General features: G+C 43.9%; 1 protein-coding gene across 1 annotated transcript; it reads left to right on the top strand.

The window, feature by feature from the left end:
* Positions 1–13,769: 13,769 nt before the first annotated feature.
* On the top strand, positions 13,770–22,225 carry c1ql4a (complement component 1, q subcomponent-like 4). Its single transcript, XM_061074876.1, has 2 exons — positions 13,770–14,321; positions 22,046–22,225. Exons 1-2 carry the CDS (start codon positions 13,776–13,778, stop codon positions 22,223–22,225), a joined length of 726 nt encoding a protein of 241 aa, XP_060930859.1. The 5' UTR covers positions 13,770–13,775.
* The last annotated feature ends 1,350 nt before the right edge of the window (positions 22,226–23,575 follow it).

Genomic DNA, 23,575 nt, shown 5'->3' with positions numbered 1-23,575 from the left:
CTCCGCCTGCGACCCTCAAAAGGGTGTAGATGGATCTATTTTTGTAACGTGTGTGATCTTATCACTGGGTGTACTCCACTTGATTTGGCAATGCACTCTGTTATGGCAATTTTACGTCGTCATCAGGAATAAAGAGTGAATCAAACAAACAGCTAGTCTGTTTTTTATTAACGAAGCTCCGGACACAATCAAACTGAGAGCAAGGCTGTCTGCTTGAGAGTGCAATGAGTCTCTCAGGAAATGGCAGTTATGAAGCCCCCCAAGTTCCGCAAAACACTCAGAGGGACTTTACACAAAAACATGAACAGCACACGTGGACAGGCCGATCATCTGATCACAGCATCAATAACATCATAAAGAAAGTTAAGATACAGCATTTGAAACAGGAACTTTGACTAGACAGTGTCTAGACACGTATTTACATTTGAACCTGTGTTGTGTTTACAGGCACTACAGGAACAGTAGAATGTTCCACTACAACTCCTATAACATTCTCAAACCCATGATGGACAGTTTAGAATTTTAAAAAAGTATTGAAATTGTACAGAAATGAAATGCAGCAAAACCAAAGATATTTTATCCGATGCATTCGTCCCTCCCCTTAAAAAAAAAGCTGGCCTCAAGCTGCGGAGGAGACGTTCTTTTGAGGCGCTTTATACAACTTTTATTAAACATGTGAATTCGAATAAACGTGTGGACCTCTCCTTTATGTGACAGTCAACTTGCTGCACGGCCCTTACACCTGGACAAATATGGGGCAGTGCAATATATCGGTGCAATTCAAATTCTTTTAAATGATGCAGAGACCTTGAGTTACCTTATTTGCAATTGTCAACACTCCTCTTTTGCGTGTTTTATTTTTTACAAAACCAATTTCTTTGCATCAATTAAATTTGAATCATCTCTGACACGGCTTTGCACTCATAGGCATCAAATCTCACTCTGTCTCGGGTCTTTATTGACTTTATCAGTGTGGGCTCTCACTTGCAGGAGGAGTGGAGAGGCTGTTTAACAGTCCTGAGGAAAACAAGAAGCCCAGATTGTGAGAAGACAAAAGAATCAGAGCGAGAGAGAGGTAGTGGTTTAGAGAGAGAGAGAGAGAGAGAGAGAGAGAGAGAGAGAGAGAGAGAGAGAGAGAGAGAGAGAGAGAGAGAGAGAGAGAGAGAGAGAGAGAGAGAGAAGAGAGAGAGAGAAAGAGAGAGAGAGAGAGATAGAGAGAGAACGGAAAAGCCAGAGAGCCATGATAGGGTGGGGTTAGAGGGAGACGCTCCACTGCCTGGCTGACAAACAGAGGGTCCCTCCAGAGCCAGGCAGATGAGAAGGAGTGGAAGAGAAAAAGGGAGAGGGGCGAGAGAGGAGAGGAGGGGAGTTTGATGTGGGCAGTCAACCCCTCCACCCTCCAACAGCCTTCCCTCTCTTCCTCCATCCCCCCCCAGCAGAAAATCCATGCCTGCTCTTAGTATTCCTCCCATCTCTTGTGAAGGCTCTGCGAAGGGAAAGCAGACAAGTGGACGGCCAGCGAGGCCCAGGCCAGCCATGTGTGATGCTACCTGGGAGGTTTTTATTTTTCCTCCCATCTCCTCCTCTTAGGGTGGGGTGTTTGTTCAGGGTTGACAGGACGGACAGAGCGCCCAGTCACTTCCACCGGAGACACTTCCTCCATGTTCACCCATCACCTGCCCTCTGTTTGTAAACCTGTAGATCAGGTGGTCTACTCTGTGGAGTGGACCACCTGATCTCAGACCTGGACCTGCTAGTACTGATGTGATTAAACAACCAGTGCAAGTACAATGTCCGCTTGATGGATGGTTCGCTATCAATTCACTGTGTTCACTTCAGTCACATGTTGATCTACTGTAAATAAGACCTATGCCTGCTGCTATCCATGACTGTGGATCAACTGAATGACCACCTGTGTGTGTGTGTGTGTGTGTGTGTGTGTGTGTGTGTGTGTGTGTGTGTGTGTGTGTGTGTGTGTGTGTGTGTGTGTGTGTGTGCGTGTGTAGTCTATTCCAAGGTGACATGCATGCTGACCCTTTTCTATAATGTAGACCATAAAATGTTTGATTTGACTTCCTACTTTACACGTTGCCCTTTAGCTACATTCGTTTAAAACCTGTAAGAAAAATCCACTTGTTATACTTCACTCTTGAAAGGTCTTCTGTCACAAAGAGCACTGAATCACATGTAGTTATATCGATGAAGACAACAACAGGTGAATAAAGCATGGCGTACTGGAGAAGAGTTTTCTGACCTATAGGAACTAAGAAATTATTCATCTATAAATATGGCTGGAACTGGTTAAAGATTTGTTTATTGCTTGCATCAAAAGTTTTGTTCTCAGCAGCCGACTCTCAAGAAATAAATGTAGGTCTTCAGCCATGCTAGTAGCCATGCCATTTAGTAGTGGTCACTTTACCACTTTGGACCAGATGAAATGTCTCAACATTCAGATTGATTGTCATGACATTTTGTTCAGACAGTTACAGACAAACATGATCTCCAGGGATATGAATCCTTATGACTTTGATGATCCACTGATTTGTATTCTGTTGTGCCACTATGAGGCACATTTGTTTTATAAATAAAAGTTTTGGACACTATTAAATTAATTGCCATGACTTTTGGTTGACCATTCAGGATACATTTGTATATATTTGGTGATAATAACACTTATCTTCTAACTGCATCATCAGGTCAAATATGAATATAATACTTTCATTTATGATCAAATATAACAACTAAATGTTTCTCAGCTTCTGCTACATGCATGCTATTCTTTTTTACGATATGGACAAAATAGAAAGGTGATAAATTGTCAACATCTCTTGCGAATCTCAAGCTTCACCACATCAGTCCTTATAATAATGATATTTAGAGTAAATAACGACTGCCTGGAAATGTATGTAATTTGTTTCAAAATGTTAAGAAATCGTCAGCAGTATTGTAAACTATGCAACTTGAAATGTTCATGTTGTGGGTTTATATGAATGACAAAACCACTTCTGCTGTACTGTCTATGTGTGTGTGTCTGTGTGTAGAGGCCAGTATCATGTATGCACAGTTGACCTTCCCTCTGATAAATAAAGCTTAAAAATGTAAAGTGACTGTTCTCCACTACTATAGTTGCCTTGTTAAAGTGATAATGATCTTTATCTTTTCCTGCATTAACACACAGTCCTCCACTGTTCTCTGACAAAACGTGGTGTTACTGATCCCCCGTTTCCCTATAATCCCCATTACCACTGCTGCGTCATGGCTGCAAATCCACAGACGCACAAAGCTTTGTTGTCCGTAGCATCCTCTTCCAAAGTAGCCGGTTTCTCTCTCACCTTGAGCCCGGTTCGTCATGCCTGTGTGATCACTCGAAAGGTCACAGCTTGTAGCTACTGTCATTAGCTGTCACTCTTCCACACTCCCTCCTACTCCCTGCCTCTCCCCTCCTTCAAGTCGCTTTCTGTCACGCATTTTTTTCCTCTTTGGCTCTGGAAGACAGATCAAAGTGGCATCCTCAGTCGGACTTTGAAGGTTAAGAAAAAGTGAGATGCAATCCCGCTGCAGAACGAGCATGCGATGGGTCTTTGTGCATGCGTGTTATCTGATGTCCAGATCTGCGGCGGGCGGAGACAAGCTGATCAAGGTGTCTCTGCTGGGAGCCCGGTGTCTTTGAGCGTCACGGCGACAGTATGCCTGTTGCAATTAAAGTTGTGTTTGAGCGAGCCTGTGGATATCGGAAGATCCCACTGCCTGAGGGGTAAAACGCAAAAATGGGTTTTCCAATACTTCAACAGCTGCTAATGAAGGCCTAATATTTAGAAATGGTTGAAACACAGAATATTTTCATTTTTTCCCTCGGGTAGAACAGAAGGACAGCATTGTTTCCTGAATACAAAGAGTGTTTAATATACTAAATTGTGTCAGAACGCCCATGAACGCACATGAAGGAGAGAAAATTCCTCTTCAACTATGAGACAGTAACAATGGGTCTTAAATTCCACCACACACAGCGTGACCACGTGGTTAATTGAAACATGTTTGAGTGAGAGGAAAAAAATGAATGAGTAAAGAGACAGCAGATACAGGTGTGGTGTTTTATCTGTTGGGGGGGGGGGGTTGAGGGGTAATCACTGCAAACTTTAATCAGTTCAGATCAATTATTCATGGGCAGGGGCCTGGCGAGCTGATTTCTAAAATGCCCCTTCTCTCTCTCTCTCTCTCTCTCTCTCTCTCTCTCTCTCTCTCTCTCTCTCTCTCTCTCTCTCTCTCTCTCTCTCTCTCTCTCTCTCTCTCTCTCTCTCTCTCTCTCTATCTCTCTCTCCCCCCCCCTCCCTCTGACAGCCCTGTATGAATTATTCAGACTGCATTTACACAACGAACTCCATCTCTGATACCTGATCAGTCAGTTAGAAACATTATGCAACAGGGAATGTCAATTATAAATGGGGAAATAGGTCTCCTGGTATGAGCACAAAATAAAAGCAAAACAAAGCCACTCAGGGAGAAGCAAGAGGATAACGGGAAAACTCCCGAAGAACCCCAAACTTCATGGTGTTTGGGAGGATTATTATTCATTGACAAATTAGTTCTCAGCTTTAATGGGCTCAAGCAAAGTCAAGATTGCTCCTGCGGTGGGCCTCCTCTCATCATCCATCAGTTTATCTATTCGTTATAAGTGAACTCCATCAACAATGTGCGCTGCATCAAACCGGACATTCAACCCCGCTCCATTATCAAGCTTTAATCATTTCTCTTGCAACCTCCTCCTCCTCCTCTTCAGAGTGATGCTACTGCCTCATTTTCATCCTCATCAAATCACCCCTGTCCCTTCCTTCTGCAGGTCTGTCTCTGGCTGCCGCAGGCTGTTTGTAGTCAGAATAAAACCCTGGTGCCGGTGTATGAGCAGACACTCTTGTACCTCAAGGCCAGGACTATATGCACCGGCCACAGCAATTAGCTCTCCTCTCCCGTCTTTCAAAATCTATTCATATCCACATTGATACATTTGTTTCAAATTTCCTAAAAAATAAGTTAAACTATGCTTTTGAGACGGAACAAGTATTTATAGCCTTGCCAACGTGCTGAGGTTGAGTATCTACTGCATAATGTTTACCATGTACATCTCAATTTAGATAGCATGCTAACATTCGCTAATTACAACTTAAAGTAAAGTAAAGTAAAGTACAGGGTTATGCTGATTGGAATGTCATTCATTTGTCATTTATCTTGTCGTAAACTTAAATATTGGACAAGTTGCATAAGGAGCTGTATTAAACTTAATACAATTAATCAGTTAATGTTGTGACAATTCACCTAAAACTGTAATCGTCAATCTCATATTGGAGGTAGAGAGAAAGTTAAAGTGAGCAGGATACATTGCACATACAGAATGTTTCGATATCAAAGTGATTAAGACAATAGTCTGAATAAGTTACTTACATCAGCATTTACTGATTCAACCCAAATAAGATCATAATCTGAATAAGCAATAGTCGAATTGAGACATGTGGAGTATTTTGACCTTAGTCACATTAGGTAAACATGTATAGGTCTTAATTGCACTATAACTTCCTATTGAAGTTTTTACAGCATTTTTGTCGAGGTTCTACTGGTTGATTGTTGAACTGTTGATTACCAAAATCAGAAGGATTCATATTGCCATATAATTTTCATGGCAATTCCTATGGTACTGAATAGTAATAACAAAAATAATGATAAACTTAATGTATATAGCACCTTTAAAAACAGAGTTTACAATGTGGTTTGACCTTCAAGCAATAAGCAAATACAAGAAAAACAGCAAGATGCAATGTGACAAAAAAGCCAGACACCAACGTTGATAGTGCTCAAATTAAATAAATGCATATAATAATATAATATAATACTATGTCACATAGAAAAGGACAATAAAATAAAGTAAAAGTTGAAAACTATTTAAAAGGGATAGTTGTTTAGATACAGTATTCCTGTCTGAACCAATATGATGGACTGACCAACAAAAGAACCATCAGATAGACACTTCCAGTGAGCCATGTTGCTGGTACTGGCTAAAAAGAATAACAAAACATAAAGTGATTACAGCATTCTTCTGCTTCATTACAAGACATTGTGGGATATGCAGCCCCAAAAGTCCGACTGAGAACTTACTGGTACAAGGACAGAGGAGGATGAGTGCGAGAAGCCGTGGTCGGGCAGAAAATAAGCAGATAAACAGACAGTGGAGGAATGAGAACGTGTAATTCTCACTCTGCCCAATTTATCATGCCATCCCTGACAGCCACCGACCATAAGTCATCAAACTATCACTCTCCATAATTTGCAGGGATCTCTCGTGTCCTCCCTTCCCCTCTGTCTGCCCTTGTAATGCATTCCCATGACACGCGGTCAGACCGCATGCCTGTTGACACTCTAAGCTCTTCATAAATGCAGTGTAACCACACCAGGTTTGACTTGACTGATTGTATTGCTGCGGTGCATGACAACAGGTACAGCGCGTGGGGGAGGAGAGAGAGAAAGCAAGATGTGACGTTCACGCCTCCCGGTGTGTCTTGGCGATCCTGCATCTCACCGGCTGGACTAATGGGCTATCACGATTGACATCTCCATGGGAACGTCCCACTGCATCACTAATACACAATTCGCTGCTGTTTGCGTACATTCCAATAATACCCCCCCTCTGTACTGTGGATACATTCAGTCAGCTATGCTTGTTTCTGCATCTCGGATTCCAACACCTGCAGTTTTTTATAAAGACCACAGATCAATGCCAAATGTTGTTGACAGTAATTGTGCAGCATAACCGCGGATAAGGATGCAATTATTATTTATCTACAATTTATTGACTGCGTGATAAACGTGTTAAAGCAGTGAAAGGTAATTGAACGAAAAATGTGAGCGACCTGATCATGACCGAAAGGAATTATGGGCCAGATAAATGTATCATTTCTCTGACAGCATGTGTCTTGGTTGGGAAAGCTGGTCGGTCCATTCATCCTCGTCATGTTGCTGTCAGAGCCCAGCGGCAGACGAGTGATGACCACTCTTGTCAGACCAAACGCTGTCTGTCTCCGTCTGAATGATAGAAGTGTAGAATGAGCCCGTGCGGAAGGAGGGGGGGGGGGGATCAATTTCTTTCACTCTGTCCTCTACGTCTCTGCACTTTTCCTTGTCATACCTTGGAATTCACTGTATTCTGACCTCCCTTTTAAACAGAGAATTTTTATGTTTTCCCCCCTTCCACTATCTGAATGTTAATCCACACCTTTCATACATCGGCAAGATTCTCACTGTGACGTCTGTCCCTGCTGTGTGTCACTTCTCGACCTTTTCTCTGTATGTGTGTCCATCATCTCTTTTGTCTGCGACTGTTGGCTTGGATGATCGTGTGTGCGACGCATGTTTGTTTCGCGGCGCGGCACAGGAGGGGAATCGCCAGCGACTCGGGGATGCTGTGAAAATGTCACTGTTTGGTTGTGCTCTGCTTTACGACACAGTTTATACAACGCCGATGATTTCTCTTCCCCCCAAGCGTGGCCTTCTGCTTTGTCTGCCTGGAATCAGGAACGGTAAATAAGTGGTAATGGGAGTGAATCGGAGGGGAAGTCAGCCAACGTCTTTCTGTCATCACTTTAGAAGGTTGCGACCCCAAAGCACGCAGGCACAGAGCTGCTAAATTATTCAGGCTGTGTCTCAAGCCCTGATCTCTGGAGAAGACGGGCCTGTGATTGCTGGGAGCGGACTGACTGACATTTGCACATGAAAATCGCCTCTGTTTCCCCCAAACACCCATTTTGCAGAAAGGAAACAGTGGAGGGACCCTGGTTTGTGTGTGAGAGGGCTGTGGGTGGTGAGCGGTAGCGCTGAGGAGAGGGAGGGTTGACAGAGGGGGGTTTAATTAGAAGAACACCGCTGCCTCAAAACCCAAACACACAGCAGTGGGGGCTTTACTTCTGAGCGGTTAACAATCAGACTTGGCTGTAACTTCTAGAGAAACAAACTACGGGAGAAAAAAAGTTCTTCCGTGTGATGAAACTGCAGTTCTGGGTAAATGAATATCCTAAACGTGTCAATATAATGAGCATGAAAGCAGCTTGAAAATTGGAGTGGCAGAGCAGGACCTAGGGGACTAGCTGACTCATAAATCATCTTTCTGAGTGGGGTCAAGGGCCATTTGACTGAGACATGAGCAGAAATGTGATTATAGTTGTGGGAATATTTTCTCACCGATAATGCAATAATACCATCTGCACATCCCAGCATGCATATTGATTAAACGCCAGCATTTTGTGTACAAAGAAACACAGGAGTGCTTGGATCAATGCAAAAAAAGAGGCAATGTGTTCCTAAAGGCCATTGCATGCTATCTCAGAGAAAGGTTGGACATGCCTGTAATGATGCATCACACTGTGCAAGGTTTGTATCTGTTGCAAAGCCAGCAAAGAGATACAAGAATCCTTGCACGACGGTTCGTTTAGTCACAATTTCCTATAATCTTCGATAGATCGTCATTGAAACAGTCCGCACCACCCAAGTTGTTCACTGTTATTTAGCCAATTAAAGCTAGAGAGCCTTTGATTAATCAGACTCCTTCGAGAGTGCAGTTAAAGTGAGCGAGCAGCAGAGGAGAGCGAGTACGTCCCTCTGTATGCCGGACCATGTCTCTGAGCTGTAGGCGAACGGGAGCCGGGGCGTGAGGGGAGGGAGGTCGGGGGGGGTGGGGAGGTGCAGGCGGTAACTGGCCCTGCTGGGAGGTGTGTACGCAGCTCGAGGAGAGGGGAGGGCGGGAGCAGACGGAGAAGGAGAGGGTGGAGCGTCGGACAGATGACAAATTGTGATTAATAAATGTGGTTCAGGACGGCAGTGTGCAGGGTTGTTATTAATAGAGAGAATTAGAGTGGCTGTGCAACTCAATCTGCACACTGTCACTCTGCATCAGGCCCCATAATCAGAACCTAATGAAACAGCGCAGCACCAGGATGTAGACACATCCACACCGGTGCACGCTGGTTACAAATGACTGTACAGTAAACACACGGCTCAGGTAAGTCACAGGGTAAATACAGCGAGTCACATCGGAGTGCAAGAACAACGTGATGTGTGGATGAGTGGGTTACAAGAAACAAACCCACGTATTTGTCTTTGATTTATCCTGCTAAAAATGTGACTTACTTAAGTTGGAGACGTCCATTACTTTTCATTTCTACTCCATGGTGTTTATCCCACAGCAGCTGTATTAGAAGAGGTCAGCCACGTCAGTTGTTCACATGTTAAGGCTCCATTATGCTTCTACGTATCCGTGTCGCGGAGAGGGACGCACGGATACCACGGACTCTTTTTGATTTATGCTTTTCCGACGACCGTCCGTCTGAAAACAATTCACCGCCAAACAGTAGGTGGCGCAACGGAAGACGAGCTCAGAGAAGCCTACCCCATTTCTGGGAAGAAGAAGTCCACGAGTGTTTATTTACCTCTGTCGGTGCTCGTACCTCCGGACCTCCTCCACTAGACGCTCTTCAATGTTGCTATCCATATTCGTATCGTAGTTGTGTTTGGATTTTAACGTGGCCGTCTTATGATATACGGAAGAAAACCGGAAGTTTGAGGTCCGGAAATGTGAAATCCGGAAATGAAGTCGTACGGAAATTATGTCGTTAGCGGACCAATCACATCCAAGGGCTGTCCGTAGGCTATCCGAAATATCCACGGATAGTTAGAAAAATCAGAGGTGCACGAAAAGCTCTCTGAGGCGCTCGGATAGGGCGGTCCTATCTGTCCGTGTCCGTAAAAAACGGAGTAGCATAAATCGGCCTTTACTCTTCATGACCTGACAGCGTGTCAACATTCAGCATGTGTGGATTTATATTTTACTCATTACATCATTAAATTGTAACATCTTTTTTCTCATCTATTACAGCTCTTCCATGGTTTTCTCCTCAACCCGCCCAATCACCTCTTTACACCCCTAATGACCTCAAAATTGATTTACAAGGCAGTGATCTACATAGCAGAGAATGGGATCTTAATAGCTGGATCCCTGTCAGTGTTAACTGTGGCAGACGTGAGCAGTGGTTCCCCTGGGAGAGACGGCCCTCCGGCAGCTACGTGCCTCTTGAGGACGATCTGTCATCATCCCTCAGAGCTGATGCACAGTATGTGTTGGTCACACTCCCTGTGCAGGGGCGCATTGTGTGATGGTGCTACTACCTCAAAATAAAACAAAATGTCACACACATACAAAACCCTAATATGACACGTGACACATATCACTCACTGTGCTACCTAAGACCTATTACTACTCTGCTAACAAGAAAAGGTCTGGTTTATTTTTTGCCAAACGTTTCATAAATTACAGGAAAGGGTGAGAGTTATTTGCTGTGGATGGCTGAGTTGAAGAATTAGAATGTCTTTAAGAAACTAACAGCCGTAACAGAAGAGAAATATAGCATGAGTAATGTGGCCGTAAATAATTTCCTGCTCTTCTCCCACTTGTTTACACAGGATAGAAGAGAGAAAAGTTAGAGCTGGAATTATGCGGGCGTGTGCACAAAAGACAGAGATGTATTCTTGGTCCATCATAATATAGGAAATTAATTATTAAACAAACTAATAACTCACACAGCCCAGTGCCGATCCTCCTATGGCTCTTTCTTTCTCTGTTGGTGACACTGGAGACGGTGACGTCAGGCCAAGTGAAATGATAAAACAATCGTGCTGCATAAAAAGGACATATTTCATCAACATAATGCATAATGTTGAAACTTTGGGCGAGCGTGAATACTAAGGGGAACAAATGAAGAAGAGAATAGGGGGAGAGGGAGACAGATAGCTGAGAGACATGCGCATATTTCAATATTAATCACCTCAGTAATATTTTAACAGGCTTTAAAAATCCAATCCTGAGCATATTGCCTCTGACTGTTGGCAATGATAATGTGCCCGACGCCGCTCAGGACCTCTGCGCACTGTTCTAGTGGGCCAGACTGACTGACCCGCACACCGGCACTGACACAGCATTTAACTTGATCCCAATACGCAGCTCAGCTACAGCAACAATCCCCAATGGAAATATCACAGGCCTTCGCTCCCCACACCCTCCGCTGCCTCCACCTTCATTTCAAAATCCAAACCATCCCTGGGAAAAAGACCCACCTTCAAACTCAGCAATCATCCACCTCTCCATTACTGGTGGGATCACGCAGAATGCTCCATTTCTCCCCCCCCCCCTGTCGCCAGACCGTGGTCATCATATCCGAGGAGAGAGGGGTCGCGGAGGTGCTGGTTGATGAAAAGGCAGTCATCAATACTGTATGTGGACCTATTCGCCCGGCTCCCACTGCTTCAGCCATTAAAGTTTAAACTCACAGATGTGTGGTGGTCCCTGTCAGACAGGTGACACAGGAGGACTCCAAGGAAATTATGATATGAGCTCAGAAATCTGGCCAAAATGTCCCCCCCATATAAAAAGGTAATCACCAGTGAATGTGACTTGGTGGTAAATATTTCAGCTCACACAGCCGGTTACACATACAGTCATTTTAACAGAGAGATAATGACGCATCAATACAAATACAAATCCAACAACAAGTGGTGCAACTGCTCCATATTCAGTTTTTGCACATGTGTCTATGACGGTGCACGTGTGGTCGAGTGAAGGCGTATGTGTGCAAGGTAAAGGAGAAGGAGAAGCACAACCTGTGGGGCAGGGTGTCTCACTAATGAGGCTTTAAAACTGTGGGATGCGAGCCACACACACACACACACACACACACAGGAGAACGTTCAGTGTCTCCGCTCCATCCCTCACATTATCACACCGAGGCTGCTTTTACTCAGTCACCCTACTGTCCTCCCTTCCATCGCGTACAGGAGATGAAAACATCTGTCTTCATCTGGCAACGCTTCATCTTCAAACCATGTTGCCTCTAACAACAGGTGACTAGCTAGATGCCTGCAACAGGAGACGGAGAGGAAGCATCAGTGCAGTCTGCATATGGTCCTTTTTTTGTGAATGTGAAATGAGATTAATTTAATATTTGAGAAAACGATATAATAATAATATTATGTGGACATAAGCCCTCACATAACAGATTCAGTGTTCCTACATTTGGCAGAAGAGTCAAATACACAGATGATGGTGAAGGAGAGAGAGAGAGAGAGAGAGAGAGAGAGAGAGAGAGAGAGAGAGAGAGAGAGAGAGAGAGAGAGAGAGAGAGAGAGAGGGGATCGATCTAACAGGTGTCGGCTCGGACCAAACACTGCACTACGCTGCACAGCGGACAGACACTGGATACCAGCGGCGGAAACACAGTGCGCCTCTCATCCTGGAATTGCGTCAGAAAGTGCTCCAGCTGGTGATATCTTAAATTTGGGCTTCACGTACTCTGAAGTTAGAGGCATTTAAACTCCGACTGGGAAAGAAAAGCGGGGATTAAGCACCGATTGAGAAACTCTTGTCACTTTCCCTGCAGCTCCTGCGCGCCCGGCGGCTTTCCGGCTCTCCATCTCTCCATCTGGAAACTCCAGCGCTCCAAAAGTCCTTCCTGTTGGGACGCGGACGGGACCGATACAGACACAGATAATTACTTGTTTCCTTTAACAAAATGTTTCGGGATCATGAAGTACAGATGGTGAGTTTTTCTTTGTCTTTGTCTTGGCTTTTTCTTTAGCAGTTTTTTTAATTTAACCGTAAACATAATCACGCACAGTGGATAATTACGCACTTTATCATTAAATGTTGAAAAGAATAAATAATCATTTTGCTTATTTTTTGAAAATATTTATAGCGAATTTTACAAATACATTTGATCATGTTTTTTTGATTTTGTTTTTATCTCGATCATTTCTTTTTCACCATTCCTTGATTCTTTATATAGATTAAATATGTTACAGTGGTAATTTGGGACGGATCAATAATTGGGTTTCTTTTTTTTTTACTATTATTTCCAGATCCACATATAACCAGAAGAAGAATCACACCCAGGCTGACAAACGTGACAGTGAAACCTCACCTGTTTAATGTGGACAGTGGAAATACGATAAGAGTGGGCTCATAAAATGACTGTGCTCTGCAGAAAAGACCTCTGATGAACTTCTGCCACTTATGGCTTTCAGTGAGACATCCACATGAAGTGAAATCCTGTGCTTTGTAGTGGGGGCTGGAAACAAGGATTTTCTTTGAAATTAAACAAAATTGGAAATTCTCTATTCATCAAACAAAACAAACAGTTGTACTTCTCCCTCCTCAATGAGTCCAGTTTGGCACCAGGTTTCATTTTAGCACACTTTTGAAAAGCTCTTCCTCCATAATAACCCCTCTCAGTGCCGGCCATGGTTTCTAATTGATGTTAAAAATTGAATTGAACTGGAGAACAACAGGAGAGGTAAAAACAAGTGAGACAGACTACATCATATAAATTATGTTGTCTGTAGGGCCTCACCACAAACCTGAGAATACACACTTTTTCCTCTATTTGTCTAAAGGCTCTGTCATGTGAAGTAATTGTAAGGCTTTACAATATCTTGTTGATAGATCCTTTCTGGCTGTTTCCCTCCTGAACATCTGCCATTTTGCCTTCTCGCTCATACGTGGCCCAGTGATACACTGTTCACTCCAACTCCTTTCCACATTCGTCTTCGCCTATACGCACCGAACTGGTTCACTGAGAGGCTTCATCCTGGCCGGCACCATTCCAGCCAAGGGGGAAGAGGACTTCCTGACGCTGGCCGCTTCGCGGCTCAGCCGCAGGAAACGTGTCATTGGCGCTGCTGTAGGTGTGGCAATGGTTCTAATACTGTTGGTGGCCATTCCCCTGCTGGTCCACACAACCAAAGGGGGGAACACGGGGAATTCAGGGAGCCGTTATGAAAGGCTTGGAAGCTGCCGGATGGTATGTGACCCTTACGCCACGTCTCAACCAGGCCAGGAGCTGACAGCTGTGTCTCCAGCGCCCCAGGATTACTCTGGGAGGAAGATAAAGTCAGGGCTTCGTGGGCCGCCAGGGATCTCTGGTCCTCCAGGAGTACGAGGACCCCCTGGGGAGCCAGGCAAACCAGGTCCTCAGGGGCCCCAGGGTCCAGGTCCTGGGGGCTATTCACCCTCACTGTACACTCCCAAAATTGCCTTTTATGCAGGGCTACGCAAGCAGCATGAGGGGAGTGAAATACTGAAGTTTGATGATGTGGTGACCAATGTAGGCAACTACTATGAGCCCAGTACCGGCAAGTTCACCTGCCCTCTGCCGGGCATCTACTTCTTCACCTACCATGTTCTAATGAGAGGTGGTGACGGAACCAGCATGTGGGCTGACCTGAAGAAGAACGGACAGGTTAGTAAAACTGTGTGTGTGTGTGTGTGTGTGTGTGTGTGTGTGTGTGTGTGTGTGTATGTCTGTGTGTGTGTGTGTATATGTATGTGTATACGCACCTATGTGTTTGTATGCACACACACGATCATGCAACAGATCACTGTTGACCATCCTGTGTTGTCATTGACACATTCACCTCTGTTACATTGAGCTCTTCAGATTCAGAGCACATTCCGCTGCTCAGGTGGAAACATGACAGCCAAGGAATGAAACAACAATCTTTCTCCTCATTACGGGGGAATCCATGATATACAGACCCAAATTTCAGCTGCGGATATTTGCATTCCCACATTGACTGTGGCTAAATGACAAGTGGCAGAATGCAAACGCTGCCGCCAAAAAGGAATGGTCTAATTAGTGAATATCATGCACAGAGCTTGATTATCGCATAAACAGAAGTGCAAAAGAGCACGACAGAAATGTCTGTCAGTATGTGGACCAGTCAGCTTACACCTCAGCCAAATAAATAATGAATGTAAAATTGACAGTCCACTCATCCACTCCCTCATTCCCCAGACACTAATTAAAGACAGAGGGGCTGAAGGGGGGGACGAGGAGAGGTGGGATAAATCACAGGGTTTTTATCAGAGGACTCCAAATTCAGGAAACATTCTTCAAGTCGCTTTATACATTCATTCATTCATCAAGGACGCTAAATGCAAATACTCTCCACTCAGACCTCTCCCTCGCTCAACATGTTGTGTACCAAGACTCCTGCATATATGATTCATCACCACGGACTATTTCGTTCAGCCTTGATTTGGCGAGATGTGAAACTGAATGTTTAAAATCATTCATCATCCATCAAACATCCCTTTATTTCTCGCATGACACCACAAAGACGATTATGTTTATGACGGCCTGCCTTCTGTCCTGAATTGTCATTCAAGTCATCGAAGGCTGCTAAATCATTTATACGCCTTAGATTAGATCCCCTTTAACACCCGCTATACTTTCCTCAGCTGACCCCTCCCCCAGCTTGTTCATTGATTCTCCATTAATTATCTTTTCACTCAACTCAATTATTTAACCTCGGCGAGGTCCATCTGATACCCGTCAGGTGGCCTCCTCAAACAGTTACGTTTAATAGAGCACTCCACTAACAAGGGATCTACCAAAACGAGAGCCGTGAAAACAGAGTGTGGGATTGGATTGCTGCAGAATGCCTGATCATGTTTGGAGATAAGTTCAGCGGCATGGGGGTATACTGCCCGAGGCCAATCAGAGGCTGGGGTTCACTAAATGTGCACAATGTTTGACAGGTTGCAATCCAGGCTGTAGAATCAAATAGTCTGTTTTTATCACTGCCCTAGGTGCTGAAACATTATTGGATATTTTGTCTACCCATGGGGTTTTCTCTCATCAAAAAAAAAAAGGTCTGTCCACAGCTACAAATCCGCCACCTACCTTTTGCGATTTTGTTTTAACTGTCACACCTTAATTAACAGATAAGGTCATTTGCAACCTTGCATTTGTTAGGCAGCTGGTTCGGCAGATTGACGTTGAGGGAAAGAAACACGAGAGATTCAACATGGCACCGACATGAAAAAGGGAGAGCAAAACAAAACAAGTGAAATGTTGGAGAGATCAGGGGTGGAGCAGAGGAAGACAGATGACTTAATGGAGTTGTGGAGACAGTGGGCTGGTAGATGAGGCTTCTGGGAGGCCGGTGGTGAAGGCCGGGATGAGATCAGGCGAGATGACCAATGGACGCCCACTCGACATGTCTCGGGTTTGACAAGTGATCAAGGCCGGCCGGAGAAAGAGAGTAAGCCGTGTTCATGCACCAATCCAGCAGCTGACACATGCTCTTATAGGAGCCAGTTTAAAAGCAGGAAAAATGATTAATTCTGGTAAAACCAATAGATTTTTCCGGTAAATATTAGATGTTACCCTCCCTGTGCTATTGCTAATGACGTTTAAATATCACAGCGCATTGTCGGATGGACTGCGACGTGTGTCATGTGACCTGAGTGTGGTGTAATGCAGCTGAAGGAGGATGTGTTGGGCCGTGCAGGACTGGATTCCTATAGATCCGATACCTATTACCTTCACTAAATCCCCTCTCTGTAAAGCCTTTACCTGCTCACACCTCAATCTAACTTTCACAAGTCATCCCAACATGACAGGGGGCTTCAGAGTTAGGGCAGGAGCGGGTCACACTTCAGCTGCTTCCGTGTGTGTAACGTGTCGCTAATTGACTCGTGGTATAATTCCGACGTGTGATGTGAGTGTTAGCTTCCTGTTCTTGCTCGGCTGTGTCATTTGCACGGTTAAGAAACGCAAGGCACACTTGCCAACCTCGTTTGGGATCATGATGGATCCATATGATACTTAATTATTTAATATTATCATAGCCTTGCTGGAAAATAAATCGTCCTGCTTGCCCTTCCTGCTGCTGCCACCGTATTATAAATGTGCTTAATCACTCTATTCTTAATTCACTGTTAGGGATCGATGGGTTTTATGCCACTTAACATTCCGGCTCGGTAGCAAACATTATTAGGACGGTCTATTTCTAATGTTGCCATGCTTAACGCTGTGAGGGGCGGTAACACGTCATGTGCACATCCTCAGCAGAACCTCTCCCCTTCCCCTCATTAACGGCAGGCTATGTGAGCCGCACACCTTCTCCTTTACGTTCCCATAATGCACCGCTGTACTGTATATCTATATCAAATATTCCTTAGACAATGTAAAGTGAAGACAAACAGATACTGGTGCGGCTCCTATTTAATATCTCCCTCCTTTCTTCCCTTTACCTATCATAGTCTCTTTTAATAGCTCAGTAAAGGTCAAGTTATTTCAGAGTATAGTCTTAAAATGTCATCACTCACTGTAATGACCAGTACCTGCATTAACCTCCCCCGGTATAGAGATATGCTACAGGTAAAATCTAATTAGCCTTACTGCCGAGGGCGAGAAAGAGTTAGATACATGGAATTTGTCACATGAAGACAAGTCAAGTGTTGTCTTGTTACCTGATGAAAGCCACTAATTAAGATGAGTCCCCTCCACTCATACTGTGCACAGGTTTCCTCACCGACTCCGTGCCGCGGAACACAGGCTGTAACTCTGAATGGCAGGTAATAGCAATCTGAGGTACGGCTCTGCCACAGCTTGTCGCCATGTAATCCCCGCACTCCCAGAGGAGAGGCTAAACCAACTCAATAAATATTCTATTTCCACAACATCCCCCCCCCACCCCAACGGTCCACCACCCTCTTGCCATGTACGGGAGTCCCTTAGGTAAGTTTAACAGCTACTTTTCTATTGTCTCCACTCTAAGAGGTCAGTATATCACAGTGAATGAATCCTGTCAGTTTTATTACCAGTGGAGCACAGCAGCACAGATAAAAAACAAGACTTCATATACCCCCACATCTCCCTGGTCTCACAAAATAGCTTCGCTTGATCAGTCTGTACACCAGCCCCCCCCCACCCTCGCCTTTCCTCAACCCTCTGGCCCTGTTTTCCTTTTCTTTTTTTCCGCCTGTCCCTTCTTTTTGTCCATCCTTGTCTGTCGTCTGCACCGCAGCTCCACTTGTACAGAGAATGACACCGCAGCTGCTCCCCCTCACCAACACCCCCACCCCTATTGTGGTCCCCTCTCCTCCCAGGCGTGTTTACTGGAGGCCCTATAATGAAAGGGGCTAGGCGGAGACAGAGACAGCCACAGGCAAGCCCTGGGGGTCCCTGGCTCGCGGCTCACAATCCTTCCAGCTCCAGAATCAGCACAGCGTGCAGCCTTGGTTCACATGGATCAGTTTGTGTCCTCTGGCCGTATCCATCTCCTCCGTCGGCTTCCCTTCCTAATCCCACCACGGCTCTCTGTCTGGTGTCTACATTAATGGATGCCCTGTGTTGTTCCTGCAGCTGAAGCAGCAATTCATATATCTTATATTGACAAAAGGATCTCTACACTGAGCTATGTAAATCATTCTGTTTTACAGACATAACATGTCAGGGATTAAGTCATGAGAATCTGAGAAGGCCGGCGTGGGATCATGGGTCTCCCCACTTCTCCCTCCATTACACTGTTTGACCAAAAATAATGAGCAGGATGACATATGCCTGGTGTCAATAGGAAGTCACAGCAGCAGCATCACTGTCAGAAGAGGCCGAAGATGCAAATGTGATATTGACTGTCACTACATATGTCAAGTAGAACAACAATATAACCTTTACACTTGACAATAGATTGGTGTCATTATTTTAAGAGGTGGTCTTATGGGGGGGGGACATGGCTTATGAATAATGCTCAATGTTTCATCACACCCATGGAAAGGTTCAAAAGGTCAAGGGTCCTAAATTAATGCTGTGGATAATTTCAAGACAGATAAAACTAGAATAACACTCAGTAATGTGCGTACTGCTGCCAAGGCCCAACACTGTCGTCATGAAACCACATTTAAATTCACTAGATCAGGATTTTTATTTGGATCTACATCACATTGCGCACACACATAAATATCAGTCTCCTTAACATGCCAATTTTTTTTTTAAATCAAGATCCCTGAATTATTCTCTGACAAATTTACGAAAATGTAAAAAAATCAAAAACATAATCTCACAAGGTTAAAGAAAGTGAAAAGATTCCTGGTTCCGCCCCCTGATCATATATTCTGCAGTCTTCCAATAAGTGTGAGGTAGATTTTGAGTAATCCTGTTAAATAACACACAAAAAACGCAGATGAAAACATATGTCAGGTTACTCTAAAATCCCTTTAAATGTATACGTTTTGATATGCTGTTTTAATGAGGGGAGTAAATCATTTTGTTTGCTTGTTTATTAGTCAATTTAGGGAGTTGGAGAGTTCGCCAATTCAAGCTGACGAACTCTCCAACCCCCACACACACAGCGCAGAGTGTAATTTCGGAAACATTTAGCTCGTCTTAAGAGAAAGTCATTGTTGAGGCGTTCTTTTCATAGCATTACAATTTAAATTTTATAGAAAATAGGGTCAAAACCGGATCTACGGACAAGTTTGTTTTTTTTCGGTTTTTTTTAAAGAGTGACAGAGCTATGTAAAGTGCTGCATGGTGTCAACAGGCATGACTGTCTTTGGTCACTTTTTGGCTCTTATTTAGATAAGGGCTCCTTAGGTCAAATATATATTTAAGATGATTTAGTGCTAAACTTCATGAAAAACAAACAAACATGTTTGCTTTATATACCAGGCTGGTAGTGTTATATCTAAAATAATATTCAGAACGAGATGTTTACATGAAACACAGTAGCCTGGCTCTTCAGCTCCTTTTAGGATAAGACTTTAGAGATCTATGGAGAGAAAATCCCATGTTACAACAGCAGAGAAAGACCAGGAGGAAAAAAAAGAAATGAAATTGATTTTAAATAATAAAAAAATTAATTATAGAAATTGAAGGTATGGCATGGAAATGATCAATGCACTATTTACACTACAATACCTTGTAATGCTGTAGAAAAAATTATAGAATTCTAATAATAATTTTCTGGTTGTCAGGCGAGTGCAGGCATGTTTGAGACATACTGAGGAAGAGGGTATCAAACTTACACTTCCTGACAGTCCCACCTTTTCCAAAACTCACAACACCCGGTCAGAAAAGCTAGATCTGGTTGCCCTTGCTTATTTAGATATAAGGACACCCCTGTGGACTAACACAATATGAAATCTAATAGAACAAGACCATTGTTACAGTGGAACAATAACTGTGGATGGTTTTATTGTGCAGTTGTTGAGCTGTGGAGCCCCGGGAGAGCGACTCCTCTGCCCCCTTAATCAATCTGGTTTAGAAAGGACAGGGACATGCTTAACCACTGGTGGCCAACATGCTCTAGGTTGGATTGTAGCATCCATGACCTGAATCTCATTTGAGGAGACCCGCAGATAGTTTCCAGGTAATAGAGCACAACTCCGGAGGGGTTGATAGATGATGAACAGTGGGCTCAGACGAGAGCCTAATGTTTGAGTGCTGGGGAAAATAGCTTCTGTTTTTGTTTTTTTAAGTTACAGTAATTCAGGCTGGCTCTGTCGCTGAGTGATTGACTGTTTTCAAATTGATGCGTGCTCATTGGGGAGAACGGGTGATGGGGATGACATGATGGTAGTTGAGTTGCAGATCATATTCTGTGGCTGTCACGGAGGTGTGCGTGGCTCGTCTCGCTGCTGACATAGATTGAGTGCTCCCGCCATAGATGGACACTGAGTCAGACACAGGGCCACTGATGGCTGACATATGTCTGATGATGGGAGCTGCTACACCAGAATTATTGATGCATCCCTCTAAGGAGGTTTCTGAGTGCATTTGTCAGAAACACTTTAATTGTTTGAGCAACACTTTAAATAGAACCTTAAAGGGTTTTACTGCAATAAAGCCTCATTTGAGACTTTTAATTATTGATTAATCAGATTAAATAAAGGGGCTTGATAATATTTAATATTTTGCTTGGGAACATAGTCCTTACAGTAAAGGGACTCTTACCTTTGTTGCATTTTTACACTTTTTTTGGATAAGGTTAAATTGGTATTAATAAGGTAATGACACTCTAAAATGCAAGACAGACCCACCAGGAGTAAAAACAAACAATTATTTCACTCTCATAATATTTAGTGAAAACTTCAACCAATAAAATTCTTCGGACCGAAGGACCTTATTGGCTGACAGACCTGTCTGTTTGCTGCATGGACATGCAGGTTTTCCGTCTGCTTCTTGTGGCGCATTCGGGCCCGCGTCATCAAGGCGCCGGCCCGAATGTATATAACTTACCGGTGCTTCTAAATCCGAATCCATTGCTTTGGTAAACAAAAACTCACGTGCGTGCGCGGAGGCAGTAGATTGTAAGTCTGCTTGTAAATAAAGTTTCTTCAAAAAAACACCGCGGATGGGAACGAGGGGGTGGGGCATTGGAGGAAGGCGGGATGATTTGAATGTGCTGTAATTCTCAAATGCAACAAAGGTAAGAGTCCCTTTAAGCCCCAAACAGTTAAACAAACATAATTCTTGTTATGCACCCTATTCAAATTAGAATGGACAAAGAATAAATGAACAAATCCTGTTTCCTCTGCAACTGTAACTAGATGTGAGCATGTGTATTTAAATGTCCACAAAGAGTAAACCTAATTAAATGTGTTAACAAACAAGTAAAGATCCACTGCGTTTGGGTCAATAGGACCGAACTTACACACAGCATGCAAATGTAAAACTGTCTGGCTCCGGCATAGCCACTCGATATCATGCATATTGAGCTGGGCCAGCACTGTAAGCAACAGGTCAATAGCTGCTCTTTCTTGGCTGAGCCGGTTTCCCCATAGACAACCTGTTGTCCCCACTGAGTCCGCTTATCTCCACAACCCAATCAGATCACCATCCTTTGCTCCTTTACACCGAGCCGGGCTACAGTCGATCGATAAGACGCAGAGCTGCTCGTGTTCCAGTCCACATCTGGGGTCACAGGTCGCACTCCCATCCATCCGTGATGTCATACTCGTGATTGTCTCATTTGAAGGTTGTAAATAATTAATTACAACCCAAGCCTGGAGAAGGTAAACAAAAACAGCGAGATGTAATGAAAGAAGAGAGTGAGATGTGGTAGTTGTGGGTTTGAAAGAGCGGCCGAGGAAGTGATGGTGACATTTGCGAATTGTTTGCTCAGTTTGCTCCGTGTTCTAATTGTCAATCCGCATGTCCCCCGTGGGTGACAGGTGAAAGCCAGCGCCATCGCTCAGGACGCTGATCAGAATTACGACTACGCCTCCAACAGTGTGATCCTGCATCTGGACGTGGGCGACGAGGTGTGCGTGCAGCTGGACGGAGGCAAGGTCCACGGAGGGAACACAAACAAGTACAGCACCTTCTCCGGCTTCCTCGTCTACCCAGACTGAATCTAGTTGTTACCCATGCAGGGGAGAGGAGTGGTTAGAGGAACATCAACACACACAAACTCACACATACACAGACACGTATGTATGCAAATTCATGCAGCTGCTCAGACATGCACACACACACACACACGCACACAGACAAACACACACGTCAACACCATTTCTACATACAGACACGCTGAGATTCCAACAGACAGAAAGGTAAATTAAGTGAAAATCCAAAATGTCAGTCATCATGACAAGCAACTGAATTTGTTGGCGCCCATTGTGTGCAAACACGACTTTCAGAATATGTACAGTATGAGTGCACATGGAAATTGCACGTTGTGGCTCGGAAATATCCAAAATATTATAATGTGTTCCATATTAACTGACATTGTGATAACTAGAATGTAACAAACACCATCAGTGTGATTGTTTTTACAATGCAATAAGGGTATCAAGGGTGTCATTCACTGAGATGACAAAGCGGACAAATGCACACTTTATTCCAGACTTCACTCACACATCTCCGCTCTCCATTTTAATGACCTCTAGTCGAATGGCCTGTCTATATTTTGCAAATCGTCTTTATAAATATTTTTTCTGCCCCCTGTGCTTCAGAGGGAATTACACCAGTTGAAATTAACCGAGCCCGTGTTGTGATTATTTGGGAGAGTGCTGTTCAAAATGAGGCAAGCTGAATAAAATACAGATGTTGGATCTACAATTCCTGTTCCTAAGACGATTCACAGGATTTAAAGAAAAAACAAGAAATATTAATATTCCAAGTTAAAAAAAAAGCAAATCATATTTTAAGTATGGCACATGAGTGTGATGAAGTTTGAATTGACAAGTGCATTATTGACAATAGTATGTGTGTGTGTGTGTGTGCATGTGAGAGTGGAAATATATTACAGATACTGTGAGATACAATGGCGCCAAAAATGGGACAGCTGCAGTGTTTTCCTGACATTAATTGTTGTACAATACTTTACAGATTGTTGCTGTAATTACACTGCCATACTTATTCAGTACTTTATTTTTGAGAGACCCTGTAAATGTACCATCATATGTATAAACACAGTAATCCTGGGACTGGCTGTCTGGTATGTCGAGCAGGTGGAGCAGACAATATTGCTATTAAAAGTATCTATACCTACCCTGTCTCGGTTCTTACGTGTATTCTGAAGTCGTGGAAAATCGAGGCTGAAAAAAAGCGTGCACGTTCAACAGTCACACGCACAGGAAAACAATTGTTCAGTTTAATTTGCAGGGACCACCGTGGAGAGTTAGATATACAACATGGCCGCGTGGACTCACAGCTGAGATCGAAGCCACAGCAGCTGACCACAGCCACCGCCTGCTACA

Source organism: Limanda limanda, chromosome 7 (genome assembly GCF_963576545.1).
Source record: "Limanda limanda chromosome 7, fLimLim1.1, whole genome shotgun sequence".
Classification (NCBI taxonomy): Eukaryota; Metazoa; Chordata; class Actinopteri; order Pleuronectiformes; family Pleuronectidae; genus Limanda; species Limanda limanda.
Note: the sequence above shows the minus strand (reverse complement) of the source record. Positions and strands in the feature narration are given on the sequence as shown.